This window comes from Eulemur rufifrons, chromosome 1 (genome assembly GCF_041146395.1).
Source record: "Eulemur rufifrons isolate Redbay chromosome 1, OSU_ERuf_1, whole genome shotgun sequence".
NCBI classification, from domain to species: domain Eukaryota; kingdom Metazoa; phylum Chordata; class Mammalia; order Primates; family Lemuridae; genus Eulemur; species Eulemur rufifrons.
Window position 1 is genome coordinate 60,305,804 of NC_090983.1, and position 17,237 is coordinate 60,323,040.

The 17,237-nt window shown below is 36.6% G+C and overlaps 1 protein-coding gene across 9 annotated transcripts in view; it reads left to right on the forward strand.

The window, feature by feature from the left end:
* Positions 1 to 16,281: 16,281 nt before the first annotated feature.
* Positions 16,282 to 17,237, forward strand: part of LOC138385641 (sodium channel protein type 3 subunit alpha) — a 77,535-nt gene continuing 76,579 nt past the window's right edge. For all 9 annotated transcript variants that reach the window (XM_069471935.1, XM_069471950.1, XM_069471958.1 and 6 more), the window contains exon 1: positions 16,282 to 16,545. In XM_069471935.1, the coding sequence (XP_069328036.1) occupies positions 16,282 to 16,545 (264 nt within the window). The remainder of the gene's footprint in view (positions 16,546 to 17,237) is intronic.

Sequence of the window (17,237 nt, forward strand, 5' to 3'; positions counted from 1 at the left end):
AGCTTGTCTAAAATGTACTCTTAGAAGCCATTGAATAAGGTTCATTTTTCTTATCTTAGTAAGCCAGTCAAACTGGGGTTTAGGTGGAGAGGAAAAGGAGTTAGAAAAGGAACTAGAATAACGATCCAAAACACCAATGTGGACCACACACTCCACTAGTCCACCTGTTTGGTCGTTGAGGTATTTGAGGAAAAGAAGTCAAGGAGAAGAAGTCAGGAAGTAGTGGGGAGAGAAGGAAGTAGGAGGCGAAGAACAGGAAGATGCCAGCTGCCTTCAGAAAAAGTATATGAACCAAGGCTGCCAAAGAAAGGAGAGCCCCCATCCCACTCTGGGATCCTGGCAGTGGTTCTTGGTCCTATGATTTTGTTTTGTTTTGTTTTGTTTTTTAGAGACAGGGTCTTGCTCTGTTGCCCGTGCTAGAGTGTAGTGGTCATAGCTCACTGCAACTTCAGACTCCTGGGCTCAAGTGATCCCCCTGCCTCAGCTTCCTGAAGGGCATGCTTTTTACAAGGATCAAATATCCTTCTCTCTTGATCTAGGGCCATAAATAAACAAAGTACTAAAACACAGACCCACCGCCAGAGCACCCACTTCATTCCAAATGCCAAAGATGCCGGGTTAACTTTACCTGTGTTCTCTTTTTACGCAGATCATGGAGCAAGAAAGCTGAAGCCACGCCCCATCTGAGTTTTTCAGAGATGAGGTATCTGTCAAGGATTCACAGCAGAGTGGCTCACTGGGGAAAAAACACAAAATCTCTTCCAGGGCTGTTGTAAGACCAAGTGAGGTAATTCCCAGAAGTGGCCTAGAGCTTTTCCGGAAGAAGGTGCTGTGACTATCTAAGGTACCTAAACTACTTCTGGGTATAAATTTGTGCTTGTGGAAAGTAAACTAAAATCTTTGTTAGCTAACAAGGACAGCTGTAGCAGGACAAAAAGAAGGCAGAAGAGTGATTTCCTCCCTCCTGGCCAGTTTTTTCCTCCAAAGAAGCAAACACATGGATGGAGATGTGGCAGAGATGACCTCAGGGAATGGAATGATTCCAAAGGCTATTGATGTAAGAAAGAGAGATTAACCTAGCTTTTTATCTCTTTTTCTTTGAAGAGAGACAGTCATCCTGTGTATTTAGTAAATTACCCAGGACTGTATTTACTTTGAATTTTATTATATTTATTTGGTAATTGGATCTGTAGCTCGCCTCATTGTATGGGGTAAAGTATTTGGTCATAAGCTGGCTTCTGGACTGGCCAAGTTTTTGAACTGACCAAAGAGTACTTATTTATTTGCTGTACCAAACTGTCTAAAATTGTCTTAGTCAAGAAGGATATTTATTGAACAGAACAAGCAGTGCAGAGGTTGTTTGGGTCCAAGAGCTGAGCGATCCATCAGGAGCCCAGGGGTAAATGTGTGTCTGTGATCTGCCACCCTCACTGTGTCAGCTTTGCCCTGAGATTGGCATCCCTTCTGGCTTTAAATTGGCTGATGTAGTGCCATGTATCATATCCCAATGCAAAAAGGGCCAGAGGACAGAGACTACTGTCTCCTCCTTGGTCTCTTAGGAGTGAAGAAGCCTTTTACAGACACCCACTTCCCAGAATTCCCCTCACCTTTCATTGGCCAGAATCATATGCTAATCAATGATTAGCAAGGGGCTTCAAAGAGGCGTCTGAAATGGAATGGATATTGGGGTGTCAGAGACACAATGTACTTCAGTTTGCAAGCATATAGTAGAAATATTCAAGAGTCAATAAAACTGATGATGCTGATTTGTCTATTAAAATGTCGGCTTAATTTTTGTTTTTAGCAGTTGTCTCTTGAAGCTTATACCTATTTGATAAGGACAAAGTGACAGAGAGCATCAACCCCTAAAAAATAATTATTATTTCCAAGGTAACTGTTTTGAAGACAGAGATGAGCTCGTGATTTTTTTACTAAGCTATTTTTTTTCACAGTCATGACATTGAATCCAGGTGGAGACAGGCAGTTTATCTCTTGTTAAACAGGTAGCAAATTAATAAATAATATCCATGTGTTGGCAATCATGTGTTTAGCTAATAAGAAGGGAACACTAGTAAAGAAAGTCTAGATTTCGTTCGTATTTGGCCATAACAGAATAATATCCTTGCTGTAGAGTTACTTTCTCATTAGGTTTATTTGACTAGCAGTAATGCTGAATTCCTTGACAATAGGCTGAGAGCAAGAGGTACATGACATAGAAGAAACTAGCCTAGAGTTTTAATTTACCTTTAAATAACCTGAAAGTGGCTAACATACATGTGAACACATATCTATTAGATGTGGATTTTGTGTTTATTAATTCATTTCCCTTTGCTTTCTCTTCAACATTAAAATAAAGACAAGGACTATATTGCTATATTTCTTACACCACTCCTTTCTTGACACAGGGCTCTACACATAGTAAACTCTCAGTAAGGTAGCTGACTTATCCTAATACCTTTTCAGCGAGTATGAACTAAGAATCTTCTTATTTTGTAGGCTTAGAGATCCAGGCTTTTTTTCTGAACTGTCCAGGTTTAAATCCTGGCTCCTTGGCATATTACTTTTGTAACTTGGATGAGTTATCTAACCTACCTGCACCTAAGTTTCTTGATCTGTAAAATGGGAATAATAATAGTACCAACCTCATAAGATTATAATAGAGATTAACTGAGTAATTTGCATAAATACATAGGCGTGTTTGATACATAGTACTTATTCAACAGAATTTTACCTATTATTGAATCTTCATAGCCATCTGGTTAGGAAGCCACATCAACCAAGTATTATTTCAAAACTCTTTTGAAATATAAAAAATAGTATTTAATTTGGCCTTGGAGTGTTTCCAGTATTATCATTATAATGTGCCGAATTCTCTGTCTTCACCTTTGATAAAATATTATGCTGTTGGTCACATGTACAACCTGAGAATATATGGTAAATACTGGATAATGCTTAGCCCAAAATGAAAATTACACTGGAAAAAATAAATAATTTTCTTCAACAGGGTGGTAGTTAATTGGTAGATCTTGGCTTTTAGATTATTCTTCTCCTATAATTGACTCTTATTGATACCAAGAAAACAGCATCCTTTCCTCAGTAATGGACTCAGTCTTTCCCAACAACTTACACCTTTCTCATCAAGGACATGAAAATACATTGTGGACTTTTTTTTTTTTTCTGATATCTCGAGTTGTATGACATAGAGCAACTTTCCATCCACGAAGACGGCAAATTTACAGCCTTCTGACATAATTTTGTTACCATGGAAACAGACCAGAACTAATCGATTTTGTCTGCAACATAGTCATAAAAATCCCCACGGAGAGAGAAAGAGAGACACAACTGATACTAACAGGTTATAGACCAATACAATTCACTAAACTGGCTGCTGTTCTGGAAAATTAGGCAAGATTAGAACACATGGGCCATATGACTAATGGCAAAAAATATTTTGCCTTGGTAATGCCACAGCATATCCCAGATGTTTACTATGCTATTTTTCTAGATTCTGATTGATTAATAAATCTTAATTTTGTACTCATTATATTGGTTTGTATCACAAACTTTCATAAGCTTATGTTAGTATCATAGCACACTGATACAGGAGCTTACAAAACTGAATTGAGCTATACAAATCATTTTTCTGTAGTTATATACAGCTTAGATCTTTAAAGAGACAAATATGTCAACTATAATAGAAAAAAATTACAATTTGTGTTTGTCAGTAAACATTTTAGAGATTACTTAGCTTCTTTGGGCCTGTTCTTCATTTATGTTAAAGTCATAGAGAGTTGGACTAATTGTTAAATCCAATATATGCCTTTTAATTGGCATCTGGGAAATTTCTTTTTGGCTTCTAGGTAATCATTGACAACTTCATTTTCTAGTATCCTCTATGTTCCGTCTGCCTAAAAATTGGTACTCATGGGAGTCCCTCCTCTTCATCTCTCCACTTTTTTTCCCTAGGTCACGTCATGCATATTCTTAGCTTCAGCTTCAGCCAGTGACTCTTTAATCAACATTTCCTCAGCCCAGACGCTTTCCTGAGTCTCAGACCTATATTTTAACTACGTACCCAGATGTCCCACGGGCATCTCAAACTAAACAGGTCACAAACACAATGCATTATTGTGTCTTACAAACCCCCACTTCTCTATTGGGTTAATGTCAACTTACAGCTTAAGCCAGAAACCTGGGAGTTTAACCCCCTAACTCTTATTCACTCCTCACATTAGGTCAGTCACAAAAATCTCATTTTTATCTCTTTCCTATAATTATGCATTGAATGCACTTTCTGAAGGATTTTTCTCCCTAACTTTTTGATGGCTTACTATCTTGTACACACTGTGCTCACACTTTAGGTGCATTTTCTCATTTAAATGTTACATTAACTCTATGAAGTATGTGCTATCATTGCTATGATTGTCTCCATGATACAGCTAGGGATCTTGAAGATTATAAAGAGCAAAAACAAACCAAAAAAACCTTCTAGAATGTAACAGAGCCAAGGCTTGAATCCAGTTCTGATTGTCAAGTCTGTGCCGTTTAGTACTAGAGCTATAGTCAGATCCTCTTCTCTGCTGCTTTAGACTACTGAATGGTATCCCTCTGCTTTCGTCTAGGGTAGCTGTTCTCAAAGTGTTTTAGACAACTGGGGATCCCTGGGACCTCTTTTGTGGGGGTGGAGCTGTGAGGTCTAAACTATTTTTGTACCAAAATACCAAAATGCCATTTACCTTTTTCACTGTTTTGGCGTTTGCACTTATAGTGCAAAGTCATTAGATTCAATCTGCTAATGCTTTAGCAGGAATCAAGGTAGTAGCATCAAACTGTAGGAGCAGTTCTTGTTTTTTTTCCTGCTACATACTCTCAGTAAAAAAAACAATGCCAGTTCACATAAGAAATCTCTAATGAAGCAGTAAATATTAATTGTGCTCAATCTCAACCCTAAAGAATGCATATTTTAATATTCTGTATGATTAAATGGAAGAAATGCATAAAGTATTTCTGCTGCATCTGGAAGTACCCTGGTTGTCTCTAGGAAAAGCACTTGTATGATTATTTGAGTCAGGAGTTGAATAAGCCACTTTTATTTTTTTTTTCATGGAACACCATTTTCACTTGAAAGAATAACTGACAAACCATGGTTATTCAGGCTTGGGTATGTGGCACATATTTTCTCAAAAATGAACAAAGGGAAAGCCTGTCACTTCAGGAAAAGCAAATGACAGCATTTGTTGTCAGTGTTAAAATTGGAGCTTTCAAGTGGAAATTGGAATTTTGGGAAACTTTTACCTGCCACTGGGAGCTTGACAACTATTGGGAAATAGTTGACAACTTTTCTCATGACATCAGTGGTGATAGTAACAAATGTGACTTTTGGATATAATATGATGAAATTTTTCAAAATTTAGAAGATCCACAAAACCATGTGCTGATATTTTCCAAATCATGCAAGATGAAAAAAATCATGCATGAGTAGTTAAAAGATCTATTCAAAGGATAAGATAGATCAAAAGTTCATTGATATGTTTTCAGATTTCACAATGATACTAATTTAATAAACTACCATTTGTAGAGTTTTGATTTGATCAAAGAATATTCGTAATTACCTGGAAAGGCAATTAAAATACTCCCTTTTCCAGTAGCATATATGTGTGAGAATTTTTTTCATATAGTGCAATCTAAACAACACATTACATCAGACTGAACACAGAAGCAGGTATTAGAATCTATCTATATTCTGTTAAGCCAGATAGTAAAGAGATTTGCCTAAATGTAAAACAAATTTATTCTTCTTGCTAAATTCTTGCCTTTTGGAATAATACAGTTATTTTCATTAACAATCTGTTATTTATATACATGCAAGTGCTTATTACTAAGTTTGTTAATGAAAAGTTTACATTTTTAATTTTAATTTTTACTGTGGTAAATATGGCTAGATAAGCACCCCATAGACAAAAGTTCTTTGGGTTCATCAGTAATTTTAAATCTGTAAAGGAATCCTGAAACCAAGATATTTGAAAACTACTTCTCTAAGGTCACTCTCTGCCTGTCCACCCTTCATACTACCCCCATCTTTCTAATCTTTAAGTTAATCATGTTACTCCTCATCCATGGCTTACCTTAGTGTTGTATGTATAGAACCCTTGGTGATCTACCCTGCCTAACTTTGCGGTTTTATGTCATACTATTGATACTTCCTTTTGTGCAGGCTGTTGTCCACCCATAATGAATTGCTTACAGTCCCTCCCAAACTCTCCATGCTCTTTCTTATCTCTGTGTCCACACACATGCTGTCCCCATGACTGCTTAGTGTGTCTGTATTGAAATGTCTTCCTACTAACCCTTTCCCAACTACCATAACCACCAATTCCCTGTCAAATTCCAACTAATCTACAAAAATCTACTCCAATATCACTTCCTCAGGGAAACTTCCCTAAAGCATACCCATCCCTCCCTTCCCTGGGAAGAAAAAATTTATCCCTATTATGAACCTCAGATGATATTCAGCTTTATATAATTGTATTATAATTATTATATAAACATCTGTCTATTACATTGGACTGTCAACTTTTTGAGAGACGGGACCATGGGTGCCTGGACCAAGCAGAGTGTTGATACATAAAAGTCTCTCAATAAATATTTCCTGAATAAATGATCTCAAGATCTCTTCTGATTTGAAATTCTGTGGTTCATTCCTCAACTAGAATATATTGAACCACAATCATTTTATTGATTAACAGAGGGATGTATTTGCTTTACTCACACATTCACACACAGGCTCTTTGGTTTTTAATCAAAGAGATCATCTCCCCAGATTTTTTTCTTCTTTTTTGTTCCTTGCAAAGATAGTTCTGGAGAAAATTTGGTATGTTAAATTGTATTTATTTTAATAAATCATAATGCACATATATTCATTAATAATATATACATATTTCATACTGAGGCATCAGTAAGAATTAATTATTAAAGTCTGCTCTAATATGAATATAAAGTTATGTAAGAGCTCTACATAATATGCTCACAAAAAACAAGAAAGAAAAGAAAAATAATTAAAAGAGAACTGCCAAATAACTATGAGAGGTTTCTAAACAGCAAAACTGCAGGTGAAGCCACAAGAAACTCTACTCACTAAATTCTTTAATGTCTCAGCCTATCCAAATAGTGGACAAACCCTAATTCCTCTTGTAGAGAAGAAGCTGAGAGTCTGGAACTATCCTGTCTTAGAATTTAGAGACAACAGTATGAAAATTTCAAAAAGATTTTTTTTACTTCATTTTGACCAAGATTCAAATTCTTTATTCTAGTCCTTGCTGTGTAAACAAGGTAAAGGATAATTTCTTTGTAAGTGAATTTTCATGATTTTGTGATGGCAGCTTGCTTCATGTCATCTCAGAGAAATCAGAGTAATCTGTGAAGGTTATTGAGATATTTCCAAGTTAGATATTTTAAATCTATTTTTATTTTGAAAACAGGAACCAAGAGACTCCAATTAAGTCAAATGTAAATATAATCAGCTATTTCTCTATGGTGAAGTGTTGCCACCTCTATGATGAGATGCTTTGATGACACTGAGGTTGAGGCATACTGTTAGTGGCAGACTCAATGTTAACCCAGGTTCCCCATTCCAACTGCAGTGTGTTTTTCATTTCATTGTTATTAATAATAAAGAAACCAAAATCAGTTCAACAAAATGCTCAAATACAAAACAACATTTTTTTCTTCCCTAACCATGTTTCATAGGATTTCCTTAAGACGTGTTTGTCATGCCGTTTCATTTTCATCTAGCACTTGGAAGAAGCATAGCCATTCAATTCGTGACAAGTGATGCAAGACAGGTAGATTATGCATCTCTGGGTATGTACGCCTTGCAGAAAATGCTCAAACTCTTTCTGCACTCAAAAGTATGAAAGCTGTGATTAGTCCACACAGCCTAGAGTTGGACTGACTATGTGGCTGTCAAAATTTGACATACGATGGCTGAAAACATTAGTTTTATGTGTGCTGCCTGCTTTAAATTAGAAGACACAAAATAAATGACTAATGGATTTTTGAATAAAACAGAATTGTTCTCAAATCTTCTGATTCATGTACCACTTGATGGAGGAAAAAAACATCCTACTATAAAACAGAGGTTCTTTTTCAGAATTAGTAGGCAAAATGGTATAACTTTTAGACAGGCCTGATAGTTTATTTTATAACTTATTTGGAATTTACCTTCATAGTAGCAACAAATATAATGACAATGTCATATCATAAATACTAATTCAAAGAAAAGACCCACCTAGTATTACTAAAAACACTTCTTGTCAGGAAACTAGTAACTCAGATATAACCTAAAAAAACACATAGTATCCTCCGTTGTTTTTCTTATGTTGCTAAAAGATACACAGCCTCTCATTGTCTGTAAGCTGAAGTATATCCATGCAGTGAACTGCCAAGAATTAGAAGGTCATTTAGGGATAAACTACTATGGAAACTAGAATAAATGTGGGGGTGGAGGGAGGTGTTGGGGATGGGGAAAATGTCACAGATGACTTTGATGATTACTTCCATACCACAGTTGTAGATTCTTCTACAAGATGACTGATGTGCTCATCTTAATTTGTTGTTGTCGTTTCTCTTCTCTATCTTGATTTTTTAAATGTGATTTTTGGTATAATGCAAAATAAAATAACTGTTACTTAGATTTCAAAATGTATATATTGATGTCCTGTATTTTTGACAATTCTATCATATTTCCTGCAGACAGAATTTTGTTCCCTTCCCTAGGAAATTGAGCAAGGCTCTTCCACCTGGCTGCCTTCATCCCTTTCCCAGCCAGGTGATAGGCATGTGCAAATGTGCCCCTGTACTCTGAACTTCTTGGTTTACTCCAGAAGTTTGTGGTCCATTTTGGTTCCAGCAGATCAAGAGCTTGGTTAAATAAGAGTGGTTTGAGTTGTGAGGATGCTTGAAACCACAACAGAGGGAAAATGGCTAGAGGAACTAAAGATACTTTGATTATGATAGTATAATATAGTACTTACTAATAATATAGTACTTACTAATTCTAGAAACTGTTCTATATAGTTAACATAATTAATTAATTTATTCCTTACAATAACCCAGGAGGTTGGTTCTCCTACTATTAGGTTATTAAGTATGAAATGTCCAATTTCCTTAAGTACTAAGTTTGACAATTGGTATCTCTGACATTTCACTCTGACACTTACTGTTTTATTTTTATTGTGAAGGTACATCCTCATTATTTCAAATGCATGGTTTAGCTTGACATTATCTTTTCAAATTTTTTAGAGCAATTTTTGTGAAACTATGGCTAAGTCAAAAATTCGTATTATTTTCAAATATGAGTTCTGTCATTGCACCAAAGGAGCGCAGATAGCTCGAAATATCAGCAAAGTGTTTGGAAAGAACGTGACTAATGAAAGCACAGTACATCAATTATTTGAGAAGTTCCATTATGGTGATTTTAATCTTGAAAATGAGCCGTGTGGGTGACCAGAGACCAAGGTGGATAATGATGAGCTGAAAGCTGTAGTGGAAGCAAATCCATCTCAACCTGCGTGTGAATTAGCAGTAAGGTTTGACATTGCTATTCCAACAATATTGGACCATTTGAAACAAATGGGCAAGGTAAAAAAGCTGGATAGATGGGTTCCACATGAATTAAACTAGCATCAGAAGAGAAATCCTTTCGAAGCTTGCCTTTCTTTGCTGTCACAACATAAAGGTGAACTATTTCTATAGTGTATTGTTGCATGAGATGAAAAATGGGTTCTTTTTGACAATCGCAAGTGTTTGGCACAATGGTTGTTGGATTGATAAAGATAAAGTGCTGATTTATTTTCTGCTTGGAGGATCTGTCCAGTTCTATCAGTGGGGTGTTGAAGTCCCCAGTAATTACAATGTTGCTGCTTTTCACTGTGTTTAGATCTAGTAGGGTTTGCTTTATGAATCTGGGTGTACCTGTGTTGGGTGCATAAATATTTAGGATTGTTATGTCTTCCTGATGAATTGTTCCCTTTACCATTATATAATGACCATCTTTGTCTTTCTTTACTATTTTTGATTTAAAATCTATGTTATCTGATATGAGAATGGCTACACCTGCTTTCTTTTGATTTCTATTTGCATGGAATATGTTTTCCCATCCCTTCACCTTGAGTCTGAATGAGTCCTTGTGCGTGAAATGGGTTTCCTGGAGACAGCAGATACTTGGCTTGTATTTTTTTATCCATTCAGCCAGCCTGTCTTGTGAGTGGGAATTCAAACACTTCACATTTATTGAAAGAATTGATAAGTAGGATGCATTTCTGTTCATCCTGTTGGGTAGAACCTTATTGCTTTGTTTTTCGTCTTGAGTTGTTACTTTATATGGGCTTGGAACTTTACCTTTTGGGTGATTTTTACATTCGTGGGTTTCTATTTGCTGATTGATATATAATGCAGATCTGAGTATTTCCTGCAGGGCACGTGTGGTCTTGACAAATTCCTTCAGTGTTTGCCTGTCTGAAAAAGTCTTTACTTTTCCCTCATACAAGAAACTTAGTTTTTCAGGATATAAAATTCTAGGCGTGCTATTATTCTGTTTAAGAAGACTGAAGATGGGGCCCCAATCCCTTTTGGCTTGTAAGGTCTCAGTTGAGAAGTCTGCAGTTAGTCTGATGGGTTTTCATTTGCAAGTTACCTGATGTTTTCACCTTGCAGCTCACAGGAGTTCCTCCTTCATGTTAACTTTGGCTAGTCTGATGACTCTGTGTTGTGGTGATTACCTCTCTACGATGAATCTCGTTGACCTTCTCGTACCAGGTTATCTAAATTTCTAGCAAGATCAGGAAAGTTATCCTCAATTATTCCCTCAAAGAGATTTTCCAACCCTTGCATGTTTTCTTCTTCACCCTCAGGGATGCCTATAATTCTTATATTTGGCCTCTTTACATAATCCCATATTTCTTGTAGGGTTTTTTCCTTCCTCTTATTTCTCTGTCCTTTATCTTTGACTGATTCGTTTAATTCAAAGGTATTGTCTACAAGCTTTGAGATTCTTCTGGTGGTGTATTCTATTCTTAAGACTTTCCACTGTTTTTTATATTTCCTTGAATGAATTTTTCATTTCCAGAAGTTCTATTTGATTTTTTTTTAATAATTTGATTTCTTTAGTGAATTTTTCATTCATTTCTTAAATTCTTTTTGGTTTCTTTGTGTTGTATTTCTCTTGTATTTCATTGAGCATACTTATAATCCATATTTGGAATTCTTTTTTTTTATTTCACAATATTATGGCATTACAAACGTTTTGGTTACATGAATTACTTTTGTACAGTTTGAATCAAAGTTATAAGTGTGTCCATCACCCAGATACTGTGCCTTGTACCTGTTAGGTATGCATTTACCCATCCCCTACTCCCCCCTCCAAACTGCTTGATTTCCATTGAATTTTACTACCATATATACACAAGAGTGTTGATCATTTAGTTCCACTTTAATAGTGAGTACATGTGGTGTTGGTTTTCCATTCTTGTGATACTTCGTTTAGGAGGATGGTCTCTAGTTCCATTCATGTTGTTATAAAAGGTATTTGTTCACCATTTTTTGATGGCTGACTGAAACTTCATGGTATACATATATCACATTTTATTAATCCACTCACGTATTATTGATGAGCACTTAGGTTGTTTCCACATTTTTACCATTGTCAGTTGTGCTGCTATAAACATTTGAGTGCAAGTATTTTTATATAATGTCTTTTTTTGCTTTGGGTAAATAGCCAGTAGTGGGATTGCTGGATCAAATGTTAGGTCTTTTAGTTCTTTGAGGTAACTTCATACTACTTTCCATAGAGGATGTATTAGTTTGCAGTCCCACCAGCGCGTATAAGTGTTCCTTCTCTATGCATCCACACCAACATTTGTTGTTTTGGGACTTTTTGATAAAAGCCATTCTCACTGGGGGTAGGTGACATCTCACTGTGGTTTTGATTTGCATTTCCCTGATGATTAATGATGTTGAGCATTTTTTCGTATGTTTATTGGCCATTAGTCTATCTTCTTTTGAAAAGCTTCTGTTCATGTCTTTTGCCCACTTTTTAATGGGGTTGTTTGATTTATTTCTTGCTGATTTGCTTGAGTTCTTTATAGATTCTGGTTATTATCAAATGCATAGCATGCAAATATTTTCTCCCATTCTGTAGGTTGTCTATTCATTCTATTGATTGTTTCCTTGGCTGTGCAAAAGCTTTTTAATTTAATCAGGTCTCATTTATTTATTTTTGTTGTTGCTGTGATTGCCTTTGGGGTCTTCTTCATAGATTCTTTGCCCAGGCTGATATCTATAAGACTTTTCCAACCTCTTCTTCTAGAATTCTTATGGTTTCATGCCTTAGGTTTAAGTCTATTGTCCATCCTGAATTAATTTTTGTGAGTGGTGAGAGGTGCAGATCCTGCTTCAGTCTTATGCATGTGGCTATCTAATTTTCCCAGCACCATTTATTGAATAAGGATTCGTCTGTCATTTCAATATTCTGATTTTGGTTGATTTCTATTGCTAGAAAGCTGGTATTTCCTTTTTGGGGTGAATTTTTGCTCTGATTCTTCATACTTTCAAAGTTCTTTTGCTGATTCCTTCACATCTGGAGCAGCTGTTACATCTTATTTTTGGATTTTCTTTTGTTTAGATAGGGCTTTTTTCCCTCACGTCACTCGGATGGGTGTGTTTGTAGCATATGTTGGATAAGAACCTTTGGCTTTACTTGTGGGTGTTTTGATGCTGATCTAGGTTCTGGACAGATGCCTTGGTTATAGATATCCTTGATGTAGTGGTTTTCTCAGTGGCTAATTGTTTGTAGGCTGTAGGAGTGGTGAGCTCTGTGAGTGAGCAGATTTCCTGCCTCTCTTTGATGAGGAAGGATGGAGGTCTTTGAAATCCTTTCTCTTTCCCCAGCCCTGTGGTCTTCTCAACAGTGTGAGTTGTGATGGCACACCCAGTTTAATCTCTGAGACACTAGGTGGTACTTGTGGCTGAGGTTCAATCACACCCTGTAGGATTGAGTCAGTAGATGCCGTAGAGGGTATGCAAATTGACCTCCAAGTCAGTAGGTGGCACTTAGAAGAATGAACAAGCTGCAATGTTGTTTTTGCATCCTGTCACCAGCTCTAGTATCTTAGGAGAAGCACTCGAATGTCCCAGGTTGTGAGTGGGGCCCTGGAACTGCCACAGCAGAAGCAGGCAGGGCAGTGTAGCTGGGTGTGACTGGGTTGGGTGAGCTTGCCCTCAGTCTCCGCAAAAGCTGGCAAGGCAGCTGTTTCAGCAGGGGTCGACATCCGATAAAGGGCTAATATGAGTCTACAAAGAACTCAAGCAAATCAGCAAGAAAAAAATCAAACAACCCCATTAAAAAGTGGGCAAAAGACATGAACAGAAGCTTTTCAAAAGAAGATAGACTAATGGCCAATAAACATACGAAAAAATGCTCAACATCATTAATCATCAGGGAAATGCAAATCAAAACCACAGTGAGATGTCACCTACCCCCAGTGAGAATGGCTTTTATCAAAAAGTCCCAAAACAATAGATGCTGGCATGGATGCAGAGACAAAGGAACAATTACAGTGTGGTAGGACTGCAAACTAGTGCAACCTCTATGGAAAATTGTATGGAGATTCCTCAAAAAACTAAAAGTAGACCTACAATTTGATCTACCAATCCCATCGCTGGCTATTTACCCAAAGGAAAAAAGTCATTTAAAAAGTCACTTGCATTAGAATGTTTATTGCAGCACAAGTCAAAATTGCAAAGATGTGGAATCAACCCAAGTGCCCATCAATTCATGAGTATATTAATAAAATGTGGTATATGTATAACATGGAGTACTACTCAGCCATTAAAAAAAAACTAGTTAGTACCTTTTGAAACAATCTGGATGAAACTAGAGATCATCCTCCTAAGTGAAGTATCACAAGAATGGAAAAACAAACACCACACATACTCACTATTCAATTGGAATTAACCGATTAGCATTCATGTGCACAGATGGCAATAAAACTCAACAAATATCATGCAGGTGGGAGAGAGGAGTAGGAGATGAGTGAAATCATACCTAAAGGGTACAATATACACTATCTGGGTGACAGACACACTTATAACTGACTCAAGCAGTACAAAAGCAATGCATGTAATCAAAACATTTGTACTCATTATATTCTGAAATTAAAAAAATAATAATTTTTTTAAAAAAGATGAAGTACCTAAACACAGTCCAAAACTGAATATTCATCAAAAAAAGCTAATGGTGTCTGTTTGGTGGTCCAGTGCTGGTATTACTCATTATAGTTTCATGAAACCTGGTCAGTCAATTACTGCAGATGTCTACTGTAACCAATTGGATGAAATGATGAGGATGCTTGCAATTAAGCAGCCGTGATTGGTCAGTAGAGACAGGCCAATGCTCTTGCAAGACAACGCTTGACTACATGTCACACAAACAACACTGCTCAAACTACAGAGGCTGGATTTGGAAACTCTCCGTCATCTACCATATTCATCAGACCTTCCACCAACTGACTACCACTTCTTCCAGGCTTTGGACCACTTCTTGCAAGGAAAAATATTAAATTCTCAACAAGCTGTGGAAAATGCTTTTCACGATTTTATTGCCACTTGCTCTCTTCTTTGCTGCTGGCATAAACAAGCTACCATTAAGATGGCAAAACTGTTTAGGCATATACCTTGATTAATTGTACTGCTTCGTGTTTGAGATATAATAAACTAAACTTTTGATTCGAAATCAGACATTTCATATTTAATGATCTAATATTACTGTTCGGATAAAGACTGAAGCAATGAGGGGCTACATTGTCAAAGACCACAGAGCTCATGAGTAGCAGAGCCAGTGTTTTGAACAGAGGGAGTCTAGTGCCACAGTCCATGCTTTTAACCACTACAGCAATATTCAGGAAGAATATTAAAATTGTCTTGGAATAGTTGAAGGGCAACAGACTGGAAGAGGAAGTAAACATATTCCCCATTGCTTCAGAAGGTGTCTCAGAAGGATCCAAGATGAAAAGCTAAAAGGAAACAGAGTTTGGCTTAATAAAAGAAAGTAAATACAGAGATGGATAGATTTTTCTAGAGGCAGTGGCTTCCATGTCGCTGCTGATGATTAGGTCTTTTTTGGAGCAGCAGTTGTCAGTGATGTTGACATCCAGAACAGTGGTTAGGTTAGGCAAAGTTTCCTTTCCTATGCTGAGATTTTATGAATCAGGGATGTATCATAATCACTGTCACCAGTACTTCCTTAGTTAGGGAGTTAGAAAGTTGTGAGAAGGTTAGGGAGGGATAATGAGTCCTTAAGCAATTTTATTGACAAACATTACTGGCATTACTCTCACCAATAGCATACTATAATATCTTTGGCTAGAAGGTCTCAGAACAAACTGTTAAAAGTTTTTTAGGCTGGTCCCAAGGTGGTGAGTTACCTCATCACAGTCACCGATTGAACTCTTTGTTCTACTACTTTCCCCTCTTCTCACTACTTTGCTTGACTAGTCTAAAAAAAAGGTTTTTTTAATTGACAAAATTGTATATATTTATCATGTACAATATGATGTTTTAAAATATATATACTATATGCTGTGGAATCGCTAAATAGAGCTAATTAATAATCAGAACCGACTTTTGAGAGATATATAAAGTTGGCTTATTGAAAATTACATTAAATGATGATGTTTCCAAGTTAAAATTTGTAATGTAGCCTTAAAAGCACAACTTAATGTCTATAGCTTTACTAAATCACTAAAAAACATTAAATGACATTTTTTTTTTTTTTGAGACAGAGTCTCACTCTGTTGCCAGGATTAGAGTGTCATGGCGTCAGCCTAGCTCACAGCAACCTCAGACTCCTGGGTTCAATCAATCCTTCTGCCTCAGCCTCCCGAGTAGCTGAGACCACAGGCCTGTGCCATCATGGCTGGCTAATTTTTTTCTATATATATTTTTAGCTGTCTAGATCATTTCGTTCTATTTTTAGTAGAGACAGGGTCTCGCTCTTGCTCAAGCGGGTCTCGAACTCCTGACCTCGAGCCATCCTCCCGCCTCAGCCTCCCAGAATGCTAGGATTACAGGCGTGAGCCACCGTGCCGGCCTTAAATGACATTTTGGTTGATTTTCTTATTCCCTGTCTATCACTTGCTTTCCTGACCCTTGTGCATTTTGTTTTCTTTAATTGCAGGCAATTCTTATGCAAGAGGCTAAACGCAATTAAATGTGCAGGATGAAAAGATGGCACAGGCACTGCTGGTACCCCCGGGACCCGAAAGCTTTCGCCTTTTTACTAGAGAATCTCTTGCTGCTATCGAAAAACGTGCTGCAGAAGAAAAAGCCAAGAAGCCCAAAAAAGAACAAGACAATGATGATGAAAACAAACCAAAGCCAAACAGTGACTTGGAAGCTGGGAAGAACCTTCCATTTATTTATGGAGACATTCCTCCAGGGATGGTGTCTGAGCCTCTGGAGGACCTGGACCCCTACTATATCAATAAGAAAGTGAGTGTTGATTTTATACTTCCAATAAGTCTTTACCTAAACACCTAACTTCAAAATAGACTAAGGGGGCTTATACAAATACTGCGACATAATTTTTCTCCTGTTAAAGATTTTATAATATTCTTTATCACCACTTACTTTTAAGCACGATAAAATAAACAGAAACATTTACTAGAAATGCAGTTAAGAGTTGGCTACAGGGAGGAGATATGAATAGATGAACAATTTCTACAGTTTCAAGGTAATTGTGATAAATAGTCAAAATTAAAATTGACATCAACAAAGTGAAATATCTGTTATTTAAACGTGGGATGATCAGAATAATAGCTATGCGAAAAAAATTAATGGGAAGATGTACTTTTTACAATTTTAGTTCTTGTTTGGCTTGAGGTTTCTTCGCAATAATTTGTATTCTAGAGGACAATAAATAATCTTCTACTGAGCATCCTCCTATAAGTAGATTTGGAGAAGCACATTCACCTAAAGATACATGTATTTTTTTTTTTTCTCTGCTGATCTGGAATATGATTAGGATCTTCTCTAAATTTTGCTTATTTTTTGACAGGCTAGATTCTGGAACACCAACATATTGTTAAAACATCACCCTAAGGAAAAGAAAGTCAAGATTAGGAGACCAAAAAAAGCTTTCTTCTTCTCCATCTATACATGATTTAAATCAACAATTATGACTG